This window comes from Thalia democratica, chromosome 4 (genome assembly GCF_965202585.1).
Source record: "Thalia democratica chromosome 4, ktThaDemo2.hap1.1, whole genome shotgun sequence".
Classification (NCBI taxonomy): Eukaryota; Metazoa; Chordata; class Thaliacea; order Salpida; family Salpidae; genus Thalia; species Thalia democratica.
Window position 1 is genome coordinate 48,820,866 of NC_139168.1, and position 26,364 is coordinate 48,847,229.

The window sequence follows — 26,364 nt, forward strand, 5'->3', positions numbered from 1 at the left end:
ACTTTCCACGATTTTTACTTAAATATCCCTCTGGACTTCTTGCTAAGTTAAATGTAACAACTAGAATATTTTTGTCTGCCCAAGCAAGCAAAATTGATTCATTTGGATCGTTTGCAAATGCATGCTGCAAAAAAAAACATTTATAAAATATATTAACAAATACTTTAAATATATTTAAAAAAAATAACTTGAGAGATAGAGCTGTTTATTTTGTCAATGGTTGAGTTAGAGAGGTCACATGAAGTACTTCTTTTCGTTCTTTGGATTGAGTTTTGGATTGAGTGATCAGCTGCACTTCCATCAAAAACTTGTTTTGGAAATTTTTCAAATGACAATGTGGTCTGACATTTGCATAAACTAACACCAAGAATAATTGTAATTAGAAAATATTTGTGCATTATTTTTTTAAAAACTTGTCTGTAAACAAAACAATTGTTAAAAACCCATACTTTGCATTGTTTTTGAACAATTTTCAAAGTAATATAACTAAAGGATTTTTTAATGATTTTTTAAATTGTTATTATAAATAGGTATTCTATACTGAAAAGTATTTGTTTGGTTTAATTTTGAGGAGATGATAATTCACTTGGATGGAGCAACAGCTATTAGGAAGATTGATAGAGTAGTTTTCAGATATAGTTTTGGTAACTCAATGTTAGAATTTTCACTTTTTTTTGTAGCTTCTATGGTATATAGTTATTTAGCCCTAACTAAAAAAGATTGCTCAATTTACTGAAATGTAAAGAACTTATTTAAATAGAGGTGTGCAAATTAAGTATTTTATTCACAACCAGTTTTGGTGGCAAAAAATTGCAACCCCTTCAAGCAAAATAAAATATTAAACTGCTATGGTAAACTTTTATGTAAATTCTATGGTAAAAATTTAAAATTGAAAGTTTTTGCTAAATTAGATACCACTAAGAGTTTATTTCATTAAAAATTTTTTTTTAATGATTTATTAACAATTTTTTTAAACTGTTAAACATCAAGTAAAACTACACTCTTTTAAAATTACTTGACGGTAAAAAGTTTATTTACTGGTAATATCATCTTTTACAGGGTTACCACTGGTTTATTCAAATTTTTTTCAGGTTTTCCGAACTTCTTCCAGGTTTTGAGACATTTTTGGGTCTATCTTTAGTTTAAAGTTAAGTTTAATGTAAGAAACTGTGTATAGTATAAAAACATTGAAAAGATACTGAAAAGCTACTTTAAATATGTTTTTTTAATAAATAAAAATATTGATGATGACAAAAATTTTATTTATATGATAGATTGTTTGAGTCAAATTCAAAATTTTATTACTTGACATGTTAAAAATTCCAGGCTTTTTAGTGACTTTTGTTCAAATTTAAAGATTTTTCCAGTTTTTTTTTTTTCAAAATTTCTCAAATTCCAGGTTTTTCCAGGTTTCCCGGTAAAGTGGCTACCCTTTTTTACCTTGAAAACAGGATTGTAATAAAATAATCAAATGTAAATTGTAGAAATAAAATTTATTCCTAAAGTTTATTATTGTTTTTGGACATATTCCAACTCTGGTTAGGGAATTTACTTATTGTAATCATTATATATTATTTAAATTAGAACTTAAGCTAGGCATTTTTGTACTAAATAATTGGGATACAGATCTTAACAAATTTGCAAAGTTTCAAAGAAAACCAAACATACTTCAGATTTTAATTGTAAAAATATTATTTACTTTTTGCTTACCAATGATAACCAAAAAGTATTAAAACTCTATTTTTGATATTAAAATCAAAACAGTGTGTATTATTTTTTTAAACATTGAATTGTTGGATATGAAACTATTAAACTTTTTTTTCTCTAATTGTATGTTCTACTTAAGTGGCTCAGGTTTTGATGGAGTCCAAAATTTGCACATTAAACAACATAATAACAGTAATAATACTAGTAATAATACTAGTAATAATAGATTTATTTACATTACTTTGTTATGTATACAGAAAATAATGATGATATAAATTGTATTTATAATCTAAATTTATGATCATTGTTTTTTGTAAATAGACTTTTAAATTTATTTTGCTAAAGTTGTAGTTACAACTAATATTTTTATAAGAAAAGTATTTAATAAACACAGGGTTCTGACTAAAATATAATATTACTACTACATTCTACATTCCATCTACATGCAAAACTTTATTTTGACATAAATAAAAATTCTCACTATGAAAGTATGTATTTATTTTTAAATAGTTAAGATAAAGTTTTGTATGTAGATAAAATGTAAAACGTAGTCAAAAGGTCAGCAGAAGTGACAGAATTCTATCTTTGATGCGAAAAGCTTGTCTTCATCTTGATTTGTAAATAGTTATAGTGATTAAGTATTACTATAACTAATTAATAAAATTTTCTTAAACACACAATGAAATATAAAAATAAGTATGAATGGACATTCAAAAACTATTGTTTAATTTAGAGAGCATAAATTAATTTAATTTAAATACAATTTCAGTTTAATATTGGTAGTACATCATCTTAGTTAGTCACCAAATTAAAATTAATTTTTATCATCAACTCCAGTATATCTAGTATAACTTTCAAATTATGGCCTTATGGCTCCCCCTTTTCCAGCTTATTGCCCCATGAATTTCCTAATATTCTCCATAATATATTATATAATTTTCAATATTAGCATTAAAATGACCTAAGATTACATCATCCTAGTTAATCACTACTTTATATGTAAAAGTTATTCAAAATGCCTGTTTTTTTTTTAAATTCTAAAATTCCAGATTATTTTAGCCTAATTTGTAGAATTTCAGGTTTTTTGATAACCCTGTTCATAAAAGATTTTAAGTTAAATTTTTAACGAGCATAAAGTTAATTTTATAGGCAAATTTATTAATTTTTCAAAAAACATAAAACTTTAATGTCAATTATTTTCCTTATCTTAAAAGCTAACTAATTTTTTTTTTCTTATTTTAGAGTACGCACCGTTGTCTTTAATTTAAAAAAAAAATATTTGGTTTGGGGTTGGAATTATTTCATGGGGTACCTCCAAATATAAAGGTTTTTTTTTGTTTTTTTTCATTATCATGTTTTAGAACCAAAAATAAAAAAAATTTTATAATTTTTTTTATTTTCCCTTATTTTGCATGTTATTTAAACAACAAATTTAATTAAATTACTTTATTTTTATTAAATTCATTGTAATTCACATTCTTATTAATTTGTTTTTTCCATTTATCAATTTTTTATCTAGGAAATGGCCAAGGCAAATGATAGTGTTATATACATCATTTTGATTTGGGGCCAAATCGTAAAAGATATTAACATTATTTATAAAATAAACATTTAAGAGTTTAAATAACATGCAAAATAAGGGAAAATAAAAAAAAAAATTATAAAAAAAAAAAAATATTTTTGGTTCTAAAACATGATAATGAAAAAAAAACAAAAAAAAACCTTTATTTTTGGAGGGACCCCATGAAATAATTCCAACCCCAAACCAAATATTTTTTTTTTATTAAAGACAAAGGTGCGTTCTCTAAAATAAAATAAAAAATTTTTAGATAGCTTTTAAGATAAGGAAAACAATTGACATTAAAGTTTTATGTTTTTTGAAAAATTAATAAACTTGCCTATAAAATTAATAAGAATGTGAATTACAATAAATTTAATAAAACTAAAGTAATTTAATGGGGAGATGAAAGTTTTTTTTATTGTGATCATTTTAAACTAACTTTTAAATAACGTTTTAGAATTGAATATTCAATTAAACTTATACCAAGTCCAAATATCTAGATATATAGGGTTAACGAATATTCAAATTCGGACTAGTCAAATTCTTTTTTTTTATTACCACAACTATAAATGTACTGTATATTTGAAAGAAAAAAAATTTGTAGGTCTTATTGATATCTATAAGTCATTTTTTTGCAAAATTTTAAATATAATTTGAGATATCGTTAAAGTAAGTCTTATTATATATTAAATTTTATAATTTCTTAACATCTCAAAAAAAGATTCAAAAACAATGGCTTGTAGATATTGATAAAACCAACACACCTACTTTTTATTGTTTTAATACATTTGTGTTTAAAGATACGGTTACTTAAATACTTTTTTTACAAATTTGAATTATGATCTACCACATTTATATTATAACAAGTAAAGTTTGATTAAACTTGTTTGTAACTAAAATTATTTCAAAAAATATATGACTTTTTAGATATTAACATAACTACGGAGTTAAGGGTTTTGGTTACTCTAAGACTAGAAGCAATTTCAATATCTTTAAATAAACCGGAACTGTGTAAGCAGAAAGAGTTTGACTATAGGGTTTCTTTAATTAATTAATTTGTTTAAAAGTTTTTTTAGTTATATTTTTTAGTTAAAAGTGTTTTTGTTTGTGTTAAACATTTTGTTTCGTTTTGTAATTAATTTATTATTGCGTTAACTACTATTTTACATTAATTGATTTTTGTTTATTGTTTTTTTTACAGCAATCTAATTACTCAAGTTATTTTCTAAAGTTTATTGTTTTTACTTAAAAAGTTACTGTTCTACTTTAAATGTCTACCGTAAATTTCTGATGAGTTACAGTAAAAGTATATTAAAACTTATATTGAAAAACATTGATTGTTATTTTTATAGGTAAAAACAAATAATTTAATAATTAAATATTATTTTAAAATGGATTGTAGCTTTAATAAAATAGATTTTTTACTAATAAGTTGTATAAATAATGTAAACAATCAATTGTATTGTCTTGCTCTTGCACATCTAGTTAAAGTTTTTTTTTTAACAGCGAAACATAAATAGTAAACCGAACTTTATTTGCTGTTTTGATTTTTTAATACCTTTTGTAAAAAACAATGTAAAAAATGAAAAAATAATAACTAATAAAAATTCCTTAGATCTGTGCTTTTTATAGCACAGAGAAACGTCGTTAGATTTCGTAAACAACTTATATTTTACATTATTAAGCTATACTATTTAAATTGGCTTATACCTAAAATGCATTAATAAATATCAAAAGTAAAAAAAAAGTAAGATACTGTTAAGTACTGGTTAAACTAACTTTGCTTTAGTAACGAAACAAACTACTATAAATAACTTACTTATTTATATTTTGCAGAAAAACTAAACTTTTAAGCTAAATATGCATAAACAAAAAAAAGGAAAATATACCAAAACTTAAAATTATTTTAAAATAAACAAATTAAAGTTACAAATTTTAAATACACCTACAGTACATAATTTTATGAGATATATTTTTCTCACAACTAAAACCTTGTTTTCACAATTAAATGTTTAAAGAGCATAAGCAATATATTTAAATTACCGTTTAAGTATTGTTGCAAAAGTGTCGCCGTGCAAAGATGTCGCCATGCAAATGTAACGCCGTGCAAAAGTGAAGCTTCGTGTAAAGTGTCCCCTCGTGCTAAATAAAAGGCTCGTTCAAACTTGAATTCGTGCAAAAGAGACACCCTACCGTTCTCATAATCAACGGAATATTTGATACACTATTTCTCCTTTAGAGTTTGTTTCAAAGCTAGTTGCTTAATTATTTATATAAAAATTTGTATAAGAATTAGTGGTAAAAAATGTATTTAAAAGAGTTTACTTTTTTTTCAATTAAACTTGTCAAGTAAAAACTCTTAATAGAATTAAGTTAAAATGACGAAATATTGTTTTAATAAACTATTCGTTAGTATGTATTTGTATATCAACCTCCTGTTTACTGAGACCTCTCTTTATATAGAACATAGAACTTAGTGCAATAAGTATTAGAGAGTATATTGAAAATATATTATGAACTTCTAGCATTCTGAACTACTAGTTAAACAAAAACTATATATAACCAGTTCATGAGTTTAATTTGAGATTTAAAAAATAACTCTAGCTGATTTATTTAGCAATAAAAAGTTTTTTTTTTCTTTAACTAAAACCTTGTTTGTTGTGAAAAAACTACCGTAAAACAAGTAGAAAAGTTTGCATTATTTTATGTTTGACGAGCTATTGGTAAACTTTAATGATATTTTTTCTAATAGTTTTTAAAATTTCAATTAGTTTTTTATTCTTGGAAGTTTTTATATGCATACATATCTATAACTAAGGATGTTTGAAATCTATTGAGCTATGATGTTTTAAATAGCTACTTTAATCCTTTTTGCAAAATTTAATATACAAATTTATAAAAGGACAAAAAGCTTAATTACCATTATTTCAATAACTGATAATTTTAGCAACAAAAAAGGAAAGTATTTATGTTTATAAAATCATTAAATACTATTTTTCATAGAATTGTATAGTTTTGTTTATAATAAATGAACGTTTAAACATTAGTTTTTGCGAGTTTCAACAAAATATTACAATAAATAAGTAAACTTGAGTTTTTTTTTCAAAATAAATTTATTGAAAAGAGCCATATTAGTTAGTTAGTATGTTACGTTAAATTACTGTATTTACTTAATGGTTTTCAGGCTCGTATACCTTTTTTTTATAGATTGAGACTAATTAAAAATAGAGCAGGTTGAATTAATTAGATAGGCTCTTACTATATTTATTTAAATGAGCTTACTACATCAAAAAATCATATTGATACTTCAATGCCTAAATGGTAAATACTAAATCTAAGTTAACTCCTATAAAGTTAAAGTGAGATTTTTTTTACAATGTGTTTATTTAATTTGTATCAAATAAGTTTTGTTTATAAATTACTGAACAACCTCTCGCGAATCTACGCACATTGCGTCCTCAGCAAAAGTACGTAGTTAAATGAGAGAATGCAGTTAAACGAGAGGTAGCAAATATACCTATTATGTTGGCTATTTTCTGATAATGCATTTGATTGAAACCGGCTTGGGGACGTACCCAACCTTTTACCTTACTATTTTTCATTTAAGTTGTAAATATGTATGTAGTTTAGTGCTGTAATGGGTATCTTCTTTTGAAAAGACAAATATGAAATATAAGAAAAGCTTTCTAATAAAAGTTATGTACAAATATTTGTTTAGATTTTCTTTGCCGACACAAGATTAAACTTTTCTTGCATGGTATTTAAGAAATCTAAAATGCGTAGCTAAACGAGAGTGTGTAAGCATACTAGTGCGTAGATTTGCGAGAGGTAACATACTGTTTATTTCTAGATTACAAAACCTAAAGAATTGATTTCTAAAATAAATTTCTTAAGACAATTTTCGAACTATAAATACTTTTTTTTAAGATAACATAATATATGCACAACCAGTGTCATTTATTACTTTAAATTTACAATTTTTAAACTTTAGACTTTTATTATAGTTGTACTGTATAGTTCTCCTTAATTAAAAACACTACGGTTTTACAAGTCTGCAAACTATCCGGTATTAAAATTAACTTTTTATTTAAATTTAGTATAATAACTAAAAATAAACTTCTCGAAAAGTCTTGATAGTTTAAACATATTAAAAAGTGTGAGTGTTTTACAAAATAAAATTGCTACTAATTTCTTGATAAATTTTCCATTTGTAGAACTTTTTTTGGGTTGTTCGTGTAAAGATATTTCTAATGTATTAATCCATTCATAGAAATCTTATTTTTATAAAAGTTTGTATAAGAATTAGTGGTAAAAAATGTATTTAAAAGAGTTTGTTATTATTTATGTTTTATATGTATTATAACTAAAAATACGACGTTAGAAAGATTAAACTATATTTTAGTTTTACCCATACAATTAAAGTGACCTTGATTTTTTTTTTTCAAAAATACTGTTATAGGAATACGGCAACAAAGAAAAGTTAATTTAGTTTATAGTTCTTACTTATTAAACTTTTTTTTCAAAGTAAAGAAATATCTTAAATCATTGTTAATCAATTTATCAAAGTAAAACAGTTTATATATTTAAATCATATTAATAAATTGCTTTGTTACTTAATAAACTTCTGTTAATACCAAAAATATTTCTGTTCTAAAAACTATAAAAAGAACTATAAGATTCGAAATATTTTCAATGAAAGTTATAGCCTTGGTATATAATTAAATCTTAAATAGTAAAATTTTTACATTTAAAAAAGTTTTTATCTGAAAGTTAAATGGATTGAAATTCAAACATACAGAATCAAAGTAAAAGGATTAAATTAATAAGGTCCTGGACAAGACGTTAAAAAGTATCCGTGGTGTGCGACTCGATAACTGAAAGGTTTTTTCGTGCACCAGGTCCTAGGACTAAATATTTTTTGTCGTTTAATAAACTATACTATAAATTTAAATTTTAGTCTTTGTAAAAATGTATACTTTACTAAAACAAAACTTTATAATATGTTAATTTATTTCTAAAGTTTAAAAAATAGCAAAAGTGGATTTAGTTATAACTTTTTTATGTTTTTAATTTGCTGCTCTTATACTTTTTGTTATAGAAATCTTTAAATATTTCTTTTTTGAACAACGCACTAAAATTATTTTGATAGATTAACATTATTTTTTAATTTAAAGTTTACTGTAATATACTTAACTGCTATGTATTTTTTGTATAACTTTGATTATTTAACAATAAAAGAAAAGCGCCCAAAAAGTTTGGTCTAAGAACCTGGTGTACGAAGTGCCTTTTATTTACAGGTTCGTACACCGCATGCTCTTACAATACATCACGAGCTAATAACATACAATTTCTGAAATTAAAAGTTTTAAACCTCATCACAAAGGGCAAACGATAAAAAGAAGGAAAAGGAAACTAAACGAAAATAAATCAAGTAGTATATTTACTCAAAAAATGTATTACAATCAAAACTCACAAACTTTTCTAACAACACTCAAATGAAAACAGAGTCTTTACCTAGAATTTTAAAAGAATAAAATGAAATAACTGTATAAAAGATTTTTTTACACAAAAAATACTTTAAATTAATTTATAAAACAAAAAAAAAACAAATAGCATTAATAATAAATTAGATAACAGTAATGCTACCATTTAATAAATAAGATATTTGTTTGACTATTTTGTTTCAAAAAATTAATTACATAAACTAAAAAAATCTTAAGTTTTTCTTTTAGTGTTATCAAAATTTTTACGCTGTAAAAATATTCAAAAAAAGCTTCAGTTTGAAACAATTTCAGTGGATATTCTAGTTCTATCTTTGTAAAAGGTATAATAAAAGTATTGATGTTTAGATTCACGGAATGGTAGCACAATTCTTTTATTTTTTCTATTTTTCAGAAAGTTTCTTATCAACCTAGTAAAAAATTAAATCAAAAGTATATATTTTTATTTATCAGTACATATATTATACTGTTTAATTTATTTGAATTTTAGTCTACTACAATTACAAAACTTTATTTGAATGTAATTAAATTGTTTCGTTATATAAATTAGTACTGTGCATTGTTTTTGTGTCTATAGTTACTTTTTGCATAACTTCAAAATTTAACTTGCTTTAATATTAAATTAACTTAGTCTGGAAAAATATTAAGTTTTTAAAATAATTTTTTAAACTCAAACATCATATTATAGTGATTTATTTATGTAAAAATTAATTCAGACAAAAAAAGTTTTATTCATAATAAGTGTATATTTTTTTAGTCTTTTTTTTTTATTTTTATACAAAATAAGATTTTTAAAATTATCTACACTAACGACCTTATTTAGCGCAAAAAGTTTTATTATTGCTTGTTTATTTTTGTTATTGCGTATTTTTTAAACAGTTTATAAGGAATACGGTTTAGTTTAAATTTAAATTTTAATTTTTAAGTGCTTTTATAATGCAAACAGTTTATAGCAATCAAAAAAATGTTGACATACTTTTAGAAAGTTTGGATCAGCTATAAAGTTCAAAGCTTGTTTTAATCCGCTACGTTGAGCAAGAAGTGACTTTTGACGTGTTTCCTCTTCTGGTGAGCTTTTCATTAATTCATCCTATACAAGTGAGAGTTTTATAAAATACACTGTTATTAGATTATTTAACTAATTTAATTACTTGTTACTTAATATTTGAGAACCCGAGCTTTTAATTTTAAACTTTTTAGCTAAATAAATAAATTAACAAATGTTTAGTTAATAAATTTGCAAACTTGTAACATTCTAAGTTATAATAACTAACAATATCACAAAAATGGAGTTTTGTTTGAACACCACTTCTTAGAAATTGTTTTATCTGTTGAAAAATGTTAAAACTAATTGAAGTAGAATAATCTCGAAATATTTAATAGAGCTTATTATTAAATCATCTTGTTGAAAATATGTATGTTTGTAAGACGTATATATTCTAGAAATGTGAAGAAGTATTTTTACTTAATATGTAATGAATTAATAAAAACTTTTATTTAGATGTTTTTTTTTATAGCTTTAAATAAAGTATTCTACTTATAATGTTAGAACTTAATACTTTGTAAGTATTTTTTATTATAAAAGTAAGTTATTTGTATATAATTTCTAAAAGTTACAACAAGAAATACTAAACGAAAGAAAATAAGTTAAGCAAAATTTTTCAGCTTACTGGCTTAACAAGCATAGTAAAGATTATTTTTGGAACAATGTTTTGAATAAAGTGAAAACTAATTGACAAGTAGCTTTCCATTAATACATTTATAACTTCTACTTGGTCGTCTAAAGAGGGATTGTATATACTGTTTTTTCTTTCTGTTTTCTTTAAAGTATAGTTTTGAATACTTATTTAGTAAAAACATTATACATTATACAAGTACAAGTTTTAAACTTATTTTAACTCATCTAGAAATAGAAAGAAGTTGCAAATAACAAAAAAAAATTTTGATGAGTAAAATCATAAATACTTAGTAAACAACAACTTTGGTCAAGGATAAAAACAAAAACCAAATTAACTACATTTTCATGACGTTTTTTGTTTTCTTTCTCGTCGATAGCACCAGATTTTTCCAAAAAACTTAACCAGTCGTTTAATGTACTTTCATTTGCAGCCTCAAGCTCTATTTGACTATTAAATTTATTAAAATCTGTTAGATTTATTTGTTTATAGAGAAATTAAAATATAACTAAACTCACTTATTTTCACCAAAAACTTTTCTATTAGTGTAGTATATCATAAAAGAAGGGTTGTTCTTATTGATGCTAAAACTGCTTTGTTCAACTGCTTGTATTTTCATTTCTTCGCATGGAAGATCAGGGCAGTGTTTTTCTTTTTCCTTAAAATATTTCATTTTTGCATTTTAAGTTTTCCATAAAATTTTAAGCTTCTTATCTATAATTTTAAGAACAAGGTTTTTTAATAAAAATTGTGTATTTTCAGATTTGAAAACTAGATTGAAAAGCAGTTAAATTTTTATACTTTAAGTATTAACGAATAAAATGTACTTTAAATCTAAACTATTTTTGTACTTGAAATGATTAAAGATTTTTACTAAAAGTTTTGGTTTCTTACTGATAAATAAACTCGGTCGATTAAAATGCTTAATCGTTTCATTACTTAAATGAAGAGTCCTTATTATAGTTAGTTTTTGAAGTTTTGATTATTAAACAAAAAGTAATTAGCAGTAAAATAGTAAAAGGGTTTTGAAAACATTTATAACCTTAGTAATGATACGATTAAATTAAAGTTAGTTGTTTATAGTAAGGCTTGAACAAATTATATCAAGTTGTTTGAAAGAACAGTTGCCGAATTTCTAAGTTAAAGTCATAATAATAACAAAAAATTTTAAAGTTTAAGTTAAAGAACACATTTAAATATAATTTAATCAAGCTAAGAAAATAAAGTTAAGAGAAAAAATTTTAAGTTTTAAAACTAATTTTAATGAGTTTAAAAAACGTGGTACATGTTTTTTAACTTCGCATAAAAAATCAAATAAAGTAAGAATATTGGAACAATAAACCAATTAAAAAAGAAGTTAGTGTCAGATATTAAAATAATCTTCTGTTAATGAAACAAGTCGAGCCGATATAAAACTTTGCTTCAAGCTCAGAATTAACTGTACCTTTGTTGAATGACCGCCAACATGATCTTTATACTTTAAATGATCCTTAAATGATCTTTACACTTACAATCACAACTACATTGACACTCATTTTTTGGCAGTGAATCTTAATAATTACCTCTAAGTTTGCCATACATAAGTAGCTAATGTTAATAGTAAGTCAACTTTTAGCTTTAGACAAGGTCTTGAATTGGTGTATACTTAAGTTGTATCAGATATTTTGACGATATAAATCACTTTTAGTGTGGAATATATAAAAATAAACTAAGGATTCAAACTTCAAAGTATCTTTGTAGATTTGAGCGCAAAAAAAAGACTCAAAAACAACTTAGGACTTTAAAAAATGGTTTACTATAATTTTTATCCGCGATCATTTTTAATCGGATCATTTTCTACTCGATTTAGTTTGCTGATTTTTAGATTTACTTTATTTAAGATTTATGCTTAAATATATTTTTAAATTCTGTTTTCTTTAATTCTTAAAGTAAGCTATTTTATTATTGTTTATTTAACGAAAAATAAAAAGCGCTCAAAATATTTGGTCCATAGACCTGGTGTACGAAAAAACCTTTCGGTTATCGTGACGCGCACCACGTATACTTTTATACGTCATATCCATGAATAAAAAATGTGATCATGGTTGGTTTCGATCCCAAGTACCTAACTTCATACTTGAGAAGTCTGACGACTTACTATAACTATATTTGATCTTCTGTTTATTTACGTAGCTAGGATATTTTAAACTCAAGTATATTTAAAAATCTTTACAAATATAATGTTCAGATACAAAGGTCTTTAAATTGTTACAGTCTATAAGCTATGTTGTAATTCCAGCGCAAACGTTGTATAAATGTTGACGAATCTATTAGTATTTATTAGTCAGTTAGTTTCCATTTTCAGCTTAAAACTTGCACAAAATTTTATACAACTTGCAGACCTATTTAGATAATAGAAAATTAAACATAATAGAAAAAGGCGATTTTGAACACTTTTGTTTTATTTAGTAAAAACAATTTTCTTTTAATACAACTTTTTTAAATAAACTTATAAAATAGTTATATTATTTAACAAACCGCAAACGCATGTAATGTCGGCTGACCGTCTAACTTTTATTTCGTTAATAAACTTCTACTTAGACCTAGAGCAAAAAAAGTTACTGACATTTAAACAAACTTGTTTATTTGTACAACAAGTTGGAGAGTGATCAAAACTATACTAGTTGTTCTTCTTAAAATTTTTTAATAAAGTTAATACATCATCCAAAATGTTTTAACACCGACATAAAATAGTACTTAAGTTGATATTTTTATTTTTGTAAATAACCTTTAATTTATAACAAAAAAGTTTTTACGAGCTTTTGCTCGTAACTATACTTAGTCTAAGTATAATTGATTAATTTAAAAGTTCTTTTTTGTTGTTATTTTGTTTGCGCTAACGTTGTTTCATTCTTTTTTATAAAGTTAATTTAAAAAATATATATATTAACATAAGTCCGAACTTAACTTTAAATAAAAAAAAGTGAATAAAACTATATTAACTTTAGTATATTATATATTAGTTTTTTGAACAATAAAAAACGACGCTAAAATTATTTAGTCCTAGGACCTGGTGCACGGAGAACCTTTTGGTTATCAAGTCGCACACCTTTTGGATACCTTTTAAGTCTTGTCCAGGACTTTTTAAAAGTACAATAAAGTAGAAGAAAATATAGAACATGTAAAAGGAATTTTATAAACTTAACTAAAACATTATGAGAAGAATAACAAGACGAGATTTGGTTACCCTTGAACTTGTTATATAGATAAACAAGTATGTTTAAGTGTCAGCGATGTTTTTTGATTTAGGTCGAGGTAGAAGTTTATTAATGAAATAAAAGCTAGACGGTCAGTCGCCATTACATGCTTTTGCGGTTTGTTAAATGACATAACTGCTTTGTAAGTTTTATTTGAAAAGGTTACATCCAAAAATTATGATTAAAATAAAACAAAGTATTCAAATTCGCCTAATGTTTATCTCATTATCCAAATAGGTCTGTTTAAGTTATAGAACAATTTGTGCAAGTTTTTAAGCTCAAAATTGAAACTGACCGATTATAAGATAGTAATAGATTAGTCAAAAACTATAAAACGTTTGCGCTAGGCTGCAGTATGAAGTTTTTTGTTTCTGAATATTACAATTGTAAAGATATTTTTAAATTTACTTGTCTTAAAAGTATTCTAACTACGTTAATGACAAGAAGATCTAACTAAAATGTAAGTATAACGGTTTACTTTTAGAATTCTACAAAGCAAAGCTTTAAATTTAAAAAAAAACAGTTTAATAAATATCGTATAATCAAAAAAAATTTACTTTTAAGCAGAGTGATATCAACAAAAAAGAAACTTAAGGAAAATGATCTAAACAATATGGACCTAAATTAAAAAAAAATTGTTTTTAATTAATATACTTAAAGTAAAACTATATAAACATTAAGATTTGTTCGAGACATAAATCTAAAAACTAACAAATTTTTACTTCCGGGTTAGAAATGATCGGGATAGAAGTGATCAGGTTAGAAACGATTGGGTTAGAAATTATTGGGTAAGAAATGATAGGGTTAAAAATTATCGAGTTAAAAATTAATTTATAAAACGAATAAGTAGCTAAATTAAAACAACTATACTTTTCTACAAATTGTTAAAAATAAAATTTATTCAAATAAAAACTTACTGTTTCATCTTTATATATCTTTAGCTTTTGTGATTCCAAAACAAACCATAAGTGTAATAAGTTTGACATTGGATCGTTTGTTTTAAGATTCAGATAACCCTTTTTCACTACCTTAAAATTTAATTTACCTTGTTAACGATGAAAATGAAATTTTAAGCTGTGTATATATTTTTTTAGTATTTGCTATTGATTAGATAATAAAAATTGAATACATTTAAATTTTATATTATTAGTATAAAGATCAATGAAAGTATTTTTAGATTATAAATTTAAAAGCATTTAAAAGTAAAAAAATAGTATGAATTGAAAAAAAAACTAAGTGTAAGTACCAAAAACTTCAAAAACTACAACTTATTTTTTCTTGAATATATTATAAAAACAGCTTTTAGAAATGTAAAAATGTTTATAGCATTCATTGTTTAAAAACACAGTAAATGCTTAATAAAAAGTAATTAGTAATGCTTTTTATAGAAAATAGGTTTAATTGTTTAGTTTAGCAAAGTAAAATCTTTGTACATTGATTTTTTACATTTTTAACTTAAGTTAAAGATACAGTTATATCAAAGATTTATTATAATATACAAAACTATAAAAGCTTATTTATTGCAAAACAGTTTAATTTGATCACTTAAACACGACAAATAAAATTTGTTTATGTAAGAATTCTTAAAAAATATGTCAATAATATAAGTTTATCTAAACAAAATACTTACTTTATTTTTTTCTTCTTCTGTACTAACCTAAAAAATATTTTTAAGCTTTAATTAATGTTACCCACAGACTAAAGAGTGTTAATTGATAAAGTTTCACAATAAAAACATAAGTATCTTAAAAAAAGCAGTTCTACTTTTAATTTATCGTCATTTTCATCTTCAATTGGATTTCCGAAAACTTCTTTCAGGGCTCTAAAAATATTTTTGTTTAGAGCTTTAAAATAGTTTAAAACTTGTTAAATGTAAAATTTTTAGTAAAATTGCTTACTGTTTGACTCCGATAAACTTCGGATGACGGGTGTAGATATACGCAGTTTCATTTCCAATTATTGTTTTAACCTTTACAATTTTTTTTCTAATTATTCTACATTTTAAGCAAACAACTTCCTATTTCATATTAGGTTCAGTAATTTAATTAGTTGTGAGCCGGTAATTACTGTTTTTATTATTCTGTTTTGTACATTTATACCTTGTACATTTCCCATACTTATCTTTAAAATTTTTAGTTTATTAGTGTTTTTTTTTCAAGACCAAGTTCGTTTTTAAATATGCAATATTTAAATTAATACAGTATAACATCTGATACTTTTTTTATTCACAAAATGCTACCCTAAGCGTAGTGAATAGACCCGCCCCTGTTTATTATAATTAAGCATAACATTTAATTTGATATTTTGAAGTTATACAACAAACCATCTTTTTGCACGTTGTTTTAAGTTCTTTCAGTTGTTCTACTATAATTCGATCTATGTTTTCATGTAGTGCTGGATATTCCGTAGTCTTTTTATGTAAGAATTATAGATTAAACCATTTTAATTTACTAAGTAGTTACATGATCAGGTTATTTAGTCTTAAATAGTAAAAAAATTTTTACTATTTATTATTGCTAACTTAGCCAGGTAAATTTTTTTAAAGTCATATTGTGTTAATTATAATATAGTTTATCAATAGCAGTATGTGTAATTATAATCGTTGTTTTTTAGAACAAAAATCTAAACTCTAGTTACAAAAATATAACAGGGATAAACATAACTTTATCTGTTTTTTTATTTCAGTTATAATTCAAATATTTGAATAAAAATTAAATAATTAAATTAGAAAAATCTAATGAAAAACTGCAAAAAAAATAAAGCAAACATATTGACTGAAATAAGTTATAGTTGATAATATTTAATAAATAATAATTAGTACAATTGCAAAAAAAAAAAAACTCCATGCTTTTAATCCATTTTTTAGTATTATTTAAATTGAAATTAAACCAGTAATTCTATGTACAAGTCTAGTAACAAAATTAGTACTAACTGTTTCGTTTGCTTCTTTAAGTATAGACTCAAGCTCTTTGCTTACTTTTGAAACACACAATAAATACGAGTCCTACAATAATTTCAAATACTTTTTCTTGTTATATGTTGTAAAACTTAGTTTTTTGATTTATAAATTTATTTAAAACAATTTCGATGCAATAATTTTTATTTATTTATTACATAGAAACATTTTCTAACATAAAATATGTTTTCAAATTGTTTTTTACTTAGTTATTTACTAAAGTGTTTTTTTTATAAATCTTTAATAGCTAATTCGTGAAATTGTTTCTAATATTTTTTTGGTATTGATTTCTTATATTTTTGATACAAAACATAATTTAGTTAATGTAGAGTTTTAATATTATTTTATCAAATCAATGTTAAATTGCTTTATTGTTTATCAAGATTTTAATTGTCTAAAGTACCTGCAATAGTTTTATTTTGTTACGTGTAATTTCTTCGAACGCAAGTTCAGGAGTAAAAAGTCCAGCTCTTGTGCCATTAACATTTTGAATGCACGTTTTTATATCTTTTCGAGTTTTTTCTTCGTCGGAATTAAACTAATACATATAGTTGTCATTGATTTATTTTGACAGTATAGGTTTATTTTGTTTTATTTTATAAATTAAACTTTTTTATCACCTATAAAAATTGATAACTTGAAATTTTTAGCTTTGATAAAAATGTGTTTGAAAAAATATTTACATTTTGAAAACAATCTGCATGGGCAAAATGTAAATAACGAAAAAAAAAACTTTTTCAATTAACTTAGCTATATCAGCCGAGACTGGCAAATACAATCTTTTATTATTAGTAAGCACGATGATTAAAAGTTATGATTACAAATTAACATTTTTGATGTTCAGATAATGTTAATTTAGTAATAATGCTCTAAACGTAATTTAACTTTTAAAACATACTATTTCATAAGAAAAAACATCATACTAAAATATTTTATTCGACTTAAGTAAAAAATATAAACAAAATCTTGCATAAATTTACACTGCTTAAAATTTACAGAATACTTAAAAGTATAAATATAAAATTCGTTGCTCAAATAAAAAAATGTTACAGTAAGGTCGTTGGCAAAGTACGCACTCGCGTTAGGTACGCATTAAATTTAAAAAATGTATGGAGTGAATGAGTTACTATCCAAAATAGTATATTACATTTTATTAAAAGAATTAAGTTAAACGAACAAGTGTACAACCTTGGTATAATTATTTCATATATAAAACATTTATTTTTTGATAAAGTCTTAATGAGATTCTGCTTTTATTAAAATAATTGGATACTAGGTACTATTTAGTGTAAAAATTTGAAAAAAAGTTATAAAACTGTAAGGTACATCTTCCACGTTAGTTACGCACTTTCTCCTAGGTTTTAAGTGCGTACCTCATTGTTTTCTCTACTGTATTTGTAAACATTTAAACAATAAAAAAATAATAACTAAATGATTTAACCAAAAAGATTTATCAAGCAATAAACTCTGTAATTTGAACAAAGTGTTAAAACACAAATATAACGATTGAAAATTTCAAAACTAATAAATTACTATAACTAAAAACATTTTTGCTACAACAAAATGAAAAGAATAAATAAAGATTTATTTAGGTAGGTTTAAAATTTGCACTCTGAGTATTAAATAAATAAAAAATGGTTAGATTATTGAAATTTTAGCTTATACAAGGTGTTTTTAGAGAACTATATTTATTTTAATTCTTAATAGCTTTTTTAAATAAAATTGATATTACTGTTGATAATAAAGACAAAGTTTCACAGTACTTTTTGTTTTTTGAACTAACTTAAGTTTCCCTGTGTTAACAATTAACACACTTAAACGGAGCTATCTAGTCTGAAAAAGTAAACTCAACTTGATAGCTCCTTAACTTGTTAACACAAAGAAACATATAATAATGAAAAAGTACTGTGAAAATATATTTTTATTATATTTACAGTGAATTCGCTTTGATAGAATCTTTGTTAACAAACGATAAGCTTAATTTTTCTTAAATATTAATGCTGTTTTTATTATTTTAATTTCTTATCAAACTATTAGTTTTGTATATTTGAACAGTAAAGTTTAAGAACATTATTTAAAACTACTGAAGACGACTGAAAAAAGTCCTTTTTCACCTCTTAAATAAAAATTATGTTTTGCTTGAGAAAATTTATAAGCTAAGCTATACGCTTCTTAAATAAATAAGAAATTTAAAAGAGTTAGTATACTACGCTTTGCTTCTAACCGTTAAACTTTCAGTATTGTTGAGATTGTGGTACAGAGATAATATTCTTGCTCCACCTAATAACTTGTCTTGATGTAAACCTATACCGGTTCCTTCTAGATCCATGTTATAATTATCGCTTACTTTTTGGATAAGTCTATTATGAAATGTTGAATATTTATAAAAACCATTTTGAGCTATATCATATTTGTTGAAGAAGAAAAATACCAGTTTATTAATAGACTTTATAAGACCAATTTCAAAACAGTAAGCAAAGTTTAATAAATGTATTTCTGACAAAAGAAGCTAGTTTAGGTGAGAAATGTTAACGTATATATTTAAAGTTTATTTTAAGTAGTTTTCAAGGAAGTTAACTACAACAAAAAATATATAAACTGCTTGTTTGATATTTTTTACAACCAGGACTTAATTCATCTTAAAGTTGTAATAAATTTTAAAAATAAACAAAATTATATAAACTTTAATGATATTTTATATTTTTCATCTTAAACTAGTAAGCTATAAAAAATCTAACTGTTGCATAACTTCAAATTTTCTATTAGGATTTTCTGAATTGTTGGGAAACTTGTTGACTTTAGTTTCTATTTCATTTAAACGAGATTGAAGTTCTTTTTTTAATTTTGGGAGTTTACTTTTAATGTGGAGTGACAGTTGCTAAAAACATATGATTATAAATTGTTATTAATACCTAAAACAATATTACAATTGTAAAACAATACAATAATCTATCTATTAAACTCTGTAAAAAAAAACTTTCAACTATTTAAAAAATCTGAGCCGTCTAAAAATGATTAATAACAAACTTGGTTTAATTTTATTTGCAAGAAACGAGTCCCCATTCTATGAGCCATATGCCTGTATGATTTGTGATTCATAAAGTATTGGTTTTCAGCTTGTAGTGCAGACTTGATATCTTTTTTGTAGTTAATATCTTTTTGGCTCCTATTAATAACTCCAACGTATCCTGTATATTACTTAAAAGTTTAACTTTTATACAAATAACAGTTAAGGCTTTTAGTTAAGTAAATACAGCACTATTTTTTAAACAGGACCAGCTGAGTATTACCTTAGAAATTTATTTGGTTTATTTTTAGTTTAGCAACACCTAGTTAAAAACATTATAACCGCACCTCTTTTTAAAGGTAGATGTTTATTTTCCAAGATTTTTTTAGCATCAGTACCCTCATCCATGAGGTCTAGTTTAGTTATCACTCCAATTGTTCGTTCTCCTGTAAAGTATTTTTTATTTGAAAAAAATCTTTAAATTCTTTTTTTATAAATATTATACATAAAAGCTTTTAACTACTATTTTTATATTTAATATTTATACTTTTTATTTTACCATAAATATGTTTATTAGCAGAGCTTAACTGAATAATTATAAATGTAGAAAAAAAAGATTTTGGCTGTTTTACCCTCAACATATAGTTTAACTATAAAACGTAGCTTTTATTATTCAGAGAAAAAAACTTAAACTTATGAAATAGCCTCTTATTATGGTTTTAGAACAGCCGTAAATCTAACCAGTAGGATCATGCTTTTTTGCAAGCTTAAGAGCATCTGAGTTGGCAAGATCAGTGTTTGCAGGCGATACAGCTAATATTAAACAAGTTTCTTTACAAATGTACTCTTCTATCATACTTCTTATTTGAATTTCAATGTCTTGAGGCTGATCCCCAACAGGAACTTTTGTAATTCCAGGTAAGTCAACCAACGTTAAGTTCAGAACTAATTATATAAAAAAAATCGTATGTGTAAAAGTAATTTTAAATTTCTTAAATAACTTTTGCTTTTATGTTTTTATCTATATTACTTTTTTGTTCCGAAATAGTCATCCACGAATTTTTCTAGGTTAAAAAAAGTAGAAATAAAATATATCAGCTAGATAATAAATCAAAATTCAAAATATTATAACTTATACTGTTTAAAGTTACCATCTGGAGAATGAATTTGCAAGCTAATAGGTTTATTACTGATTCCTCTATTAGTTCCTGTTTCTCGATCAGTTTCAGCTACAATTTCTTTTTTTATAGCTTCGAAACTCGTAAATTTTCGCTGAGGAGCGTGTAAAAAGATTCCGTATTCTGGTAAAAACATAGATAAATAAACTACTTCAAAACCTACGTTGAGTACTGATAAACGAAACATAAAACTAATGTTACAATTAATGTTTGTGAATTTTTTTTTAATGTTTTGGTATCATAAGATTTTCAATAAAATAAAACAGAAAAAACACCAAATTTAAGTCTCTTAAGAATGTATAAGTTATACTTAGTAGTTCCAACGTCAATGTTTTAACAAAAATAAAAAATATAATGAAAAAAAAACATAAAATAAAGTAAAAATACAATACAATTTTTAACATTTATAATTTTTATAGTATTTAAATCATAAAGTATACCTACAAAAACGCAAATATTTGATTATACTTATCAGCCCTACAAATTTAATAACTAATTATACTAGCTTAAATATATTTTTTTAAAGTCTTATTTAACAAATAAGGACACAAACCATTTTTTGGACTGTTTATAAGCTGTAATATAAGAGGTCTCCGTGTAACAATTCCAGATCCACGAGGCAAAAAATCTCTATAATTTTTATAATTGTCAAACTTTTGAATAAAATTGTTCTAGCAGTAAAAACAACAAAAACGTGGTAAGTTATAATTTTTATGTTGTATATACATTTTGAATAGTTTAACATTTAACAACTTTGTTTTAATAGATTTGCATGGTATTTAAGGAGAGAGACAAAGCTTATTTTTAACCTTCCCACAAAATTTTCTAGTACGCTACTTTTTCCTGCGCTCTGACCCCCAACGACAGCTATTTGAGGAAGATCTATATTCAGTGCTTCACCTTGATTTTATAAAATTAAGCTTGTTTAATCATATTACTTAACTTGAAAACATATGCTGTTTTTTACATAGCAAAAACCGTTATTAAGTGTTAAATGAGAAAGCTAAAGTTTAAGCTGTTTTAAAGCTTTCTTTAAGTTATTATAACATTTGTTTGAAGCATTTGTTTAGACTAAAAATTAAAAAAATAACAACTTATACTTATAATTAAAACTAAACTATACATTTATACACATTTTTGCTAAGTATTAAAACAATTTGATTTCTAGTATTTAATATAAAAATACATGATTTTGACATATAAAATAAACGCTAAACATATTTACCAGCTTCGGCAAATGCATTCTGTATCTTGTTTACCATGGTAATAAGATTTTCCATTCCAATATTTCCAACCATGTTAATAAATGCTCTTTAGTAGTGTTTTTTCTTAAAAATGGTTTAGTACTTAAAAAGAAATAAAAAGTCAGTAAAAAAGCTAAGTTATTACAATATAAAGCTTATTGCGAAAATCAAAACTTTAAAACACTACTGCTAACTCTTTTTCTCAGGTATAAATTTAGCATGTTCTTTATTTTTGTAGAAAAGTATCAGTCAACTAATTTATCTTTTATAAAGCTTATTATAACTGATATAGCAAAGTATACACAATTTTTTTGGCGAGGTTTTGTTTCTTTTATTTACAGTTTATAAACTGATTATAAAATATGTTTTGATTAAAATCACTGTAAGCTAAATTTAAATACTCGTTATATTGCTAAATAAATCAACGGTTTGTATCAAATCAATTATTTTTTAATCTTTATTTTTGTTTAAAAATATTCAGACTATTAGTTAATCTTAAATTCAAAAAATTAAAATACTTTCATTTAATATGTTTAAAAAAACTTATTAATTAATGTTTTATCCAGTTGTAAAAATTACCAGAACATTTTAAACGAATGGTTGTTTTTAATTTAAATATAAAAAGATATTTTTTCGTTTTTACTTAGCATACTTTTTTGTATTATAAAGTTAATGAATAAGTGATCGACAAACCTAGGTAAATATATACAAAATTAACATACAATAACATACAAAAAAATGCTGCGGCTGTTGTAATTTATTTTAACTATTTTTTTAAAATCGACTTTATACCACAGAACATAATTTACAATAATGATCAAGATAGCATAACATTTTGTTCATAAAAGTCATATTTAGCTTAAAAAATCTTAAAATTAGTGTTTATGCTACTTTAAGAAAAGTCTTAATAGTTAAAAATGGTTTTTAGAAAATGCTTTAAACTTTAGAAATTAGTTTATATTCTGAACACTTCTGAATTAAAGCAACATTGATTTAAGTTTTCTGTTTTGAATAACTACATTTATTGAAGCTCAATATACTTAACTTATGTTTGTTTTCATTTTAAAACAAATTAGAAAAAAAAAATAAATTGTTAGAAGCTATATTTTGTCAGACCATTTTTTTTATATGTTAAGTAATATATCTTTAACTCCCTTAGTCTGTAAAGATTAATAAAACATGGGTTATAAATAATCTTGCTTGACTTTAATTTACTAATTTGTTTTTAAAGTTATTCTAAAAAATGTTAGCTTTTGCTTCATGTTCTATAGTTGAACCAATTACTTTAAACAAGTTTAAATTCTTAAACCAAGTTTGTTTTCTTTGGTCAGTAAATTTTCAAAGTAATATATCAGTCAGCCTAAAATATTTAATTAATATATTTAAAAAGTACTAAGTTACATAAAAACAAAACTTTACTTTGCGTTATAAATTAAGTTGACAATTTGTTTACATGATTAAAAAGCATTTTGATGAGTTTAGAAATGCATAATTAAAGTTAACAGCTAAAGATACGTGATAAGTTAATTAATTAATTTTTTTTAAATTAAATTTAAACTACTAATCAATAAAGAACGTTCATGATTTAATCTAATTGCTTTTAAAAAATAACTTTTTCTTAAACAGTAAACAAAAGGTAGTTTATAAAACTCAAATTCTAGATAACTTATAAATATATACAATCTGTAAATATTTTGTAAAAATTGAGAAAAACTGTCAGCCATATTTGTAAGTAAAAAAACTTGAGTATAACGAAACATCATTTAGGAAGTTATAATCAAATCTTAAGTTCTACTTAACTCTTAAATTCAAAATATTTTAAACGAAATTTACATAACATTTTAGTACTCTTATCTAGTTAAATTCATTCTTAAAATGTTATAAACTACTAAGCTATTTACTGGTTTTATTTACATTTCCAGAAAAAGTATTATCTTTGATTAAAAAACACATAATACTTTAAATTAATGTATTAGAGTAAACATGTATCAGAGTAATATTCTACTTTGTTATTAGAAGGTTTTTACAAATATATGGTTTAAAAAACTAAACAAGTGTTCTGTTGTTTACAAGTCAACTAAGCTAAAACAGCTACCTTATTATAACTTTAATTATTATGAGCTCTAATCAAGTATTTACTATAATTAATTAATAATTGTTGGTAGATTTTTATCAATTTATTTTATGTCTAACGTAGATTATTAAGTTTTATATTTAAGTTAAAAACAGTATTTTGTTATAAGTTAAAAACAGGTATTAAAGTTATAGAAAAACTTATGAAATTGTAGTAATCACTTCAAAACTCTTTTTTACCGTATTTGAAAATCCTTAAACAAAATTTTTGCTTGGTTAATGCTAAACATTATAAGTATTAATAACTAATTTTAGTTAAACAAATATTACATAATTGGAATATATTTATTCTTTCAAAAATTTATTTTGCAAACTAAGTTTCGGTCAAAGACCTCGTGAGTGCTTAAATAAATCTAAAAAAAGATATGTGACAGTCATGGAAAGTAGCATTTAAACAATTAAATTAAAATAAAAACAAATTATTACTGAAAATTTTTACTTAAGAAACTAAACAAATCAAATTTTAATATTAAGACTGAGTTTTAGTAGAAGTTTAAATTTTTAGCTAAGTTTTAAAATCAATATAACAACAATAATAATAATAATCAAAGCTGTATGTAGCTTTCTTTTTTCTTATAGATAATTTACAGACTAAACATTGCTTAAGCAGAAGTGTAATTAATGAAATGAGCTTAAAATTTAATTGAAATTGGTGTAGCTTATTTTGATCGTGACGTAATTATAGAAAATTTGAACAATCTTGTGCTTTTAATCGTTATTAAAGTTTAAATTCCCGCTCAAATGCTTTATATGAAAGCTTACAGTTAAAACAAATTTTTACCTTAAAACAAAACAAGTTAAATTATGGTACTAAGTTTGAACTTTTGGCAAAGTTTAAATTCTAGTTAAATTTAAAAATCAAAGAACAACACAAATAAATAAGAATAAGGTTAATAATAATAAGTGGGCTTAAGTTAAGATGCACTTTAATCAAGCTAAATTTTATTGTGACTTGAATATTGTAAATTTAAGTAGTTTTGTGCTTGTAATAGTTACCAACATTTGAAAATTTTGCTTGAATAATTTAGAAAAAAAAAAAAAAATAACTTTAAGAAAATTATAGTTACAAAAATTAAAAAGCATGCATAAAACCTGTATTACGAGTAATTTAAGTTTTGAAGTGGAGTTTTCGGAAGTGCATAATTGGAATATTGGAATAATAATAATAATTGGAATCATAATTGGAATATGTTTAAACAAAGACACTACAACTTTTACAAAAAATAAATTATAAGTGTAACATATTTTTAATTTTGTACTATATTATTTGAAATAATTTTTAAGAAAACCTTTTATTAACTTAAATCTGAAAACTAACACAAGTTGCTTACAATATAACATTGAGCAAAATGGTTACTTATAATAAATCGCTACAGTAAAAAGATACAATAATAGTTTTATGAGTTGCGTTTAATAATGAGTTATAAGTAAAATCTTATTAGTTTATAGTGTTTAAAATACTATTTATAACATGATCGTACATAAACTTGTATGTAAGCAAAAAAATAAACAGAACACTTGTGCTAACTATTAGTCAAATAACAGCTTCAAAAACAATTTAAAAAATTTAGTACAATGTTTTAAGACTTTAATAGTGTTTCAAAACTTAGAAATTTAAACCTTGTTAAATATCTGTTGTATATATAAATACATAAAAGTTTTTTAGAACTCCTTTAAGTTCTTTTACGAAGTTTAAAATTATCTTACTTTTATGTTTCAAAACTACTACATCGACAACATTGAAAAAATCAAACTATAAACATTTAGTATAAGAAACGAAGTTTAATTGTACAGTTTTAAGTATATAACAATTTAAACTTAAAGCTTTTTCTTAAAACAACTTAAACAATTTTCGAACTTGATACAATTGAAAATATGGTTAAAGAAAATTTGTATTTTAATAATTTCTAAAAAAGATGTAACATAACTAACTTTAAAAGAAATGTTGTTCTGAAATACACAAATACTTTGCTTTCAACTAGTAAAGAATCAAACTAATGTTATTCAAAAATTAGAAACTTTTTACAACATAACACTAAAAAATTTATTCTGAAATATATTGTTTATTGAACGATAAAAAAGCGATCAAAGTATTTAGTCTTAGGACCTGGTGCACAAAAAAATCTTTCAGTTATCGAGTCGCACACCTTTTGAATACCTTTTAA

At 23.5% G+C, this 26,364-nt stretch overlaps 2 protein-coding genes across 2 annotated transcripts in view; both read right to left on the reverse strand.

The window, feature by feature from the left end:
• Positions 1-413, reverse strand: part of LOC145834289 (sortilin-like) — a 39,198-nt gene extending 38,785 nt beyond the window's left edge. The window contains exons 1-2 of the mRNA XM_082941685.1: positions 189-413; positions 3-124 (exon numbers count right to left, since the gene is read on the reverse strand). Coding sequence (XP_082797811.1) covers positions 3-124; positions 189-398 — 332 coding nt within the window. The 5' untranslated portion in view covers positions 399-413. The remainder of the gene's footprint in view (positions 1-2; positions 125-188) is intronic.
• A 10,546-nt stretch (positions 414-10,959) lies between these two features.
• On the reverse strand, positions 10,960-22,120 carry LOC145833414 (dynamin-1-like). Its single transcript, XM_082940593.1, has 11 exons — positions 22,048-22,120; positions 21,632-21,722; positions 21,376-21,452; positions 20,796-20,945; positions 20,386-20,589; positions 19,992-20,090; positions 19,665-19,825; positions 19,376-19,515; positions 18,862-18,997; positions 17,041-17,175; positions 10,960-11,103 (listed from the first exon to the last, which is right to left on the reverse strand). Exons 1-11 carry the CDS (start codon positions 22,118-22,120, stop codon positions 10,960-10,962), a joined length of 1,410 nt encoding a protein of 469 aa, XP_082796719.1.
• Between the last annotated feature and the right edge of the window lie 4,244 nt (positions 22,121-26,364).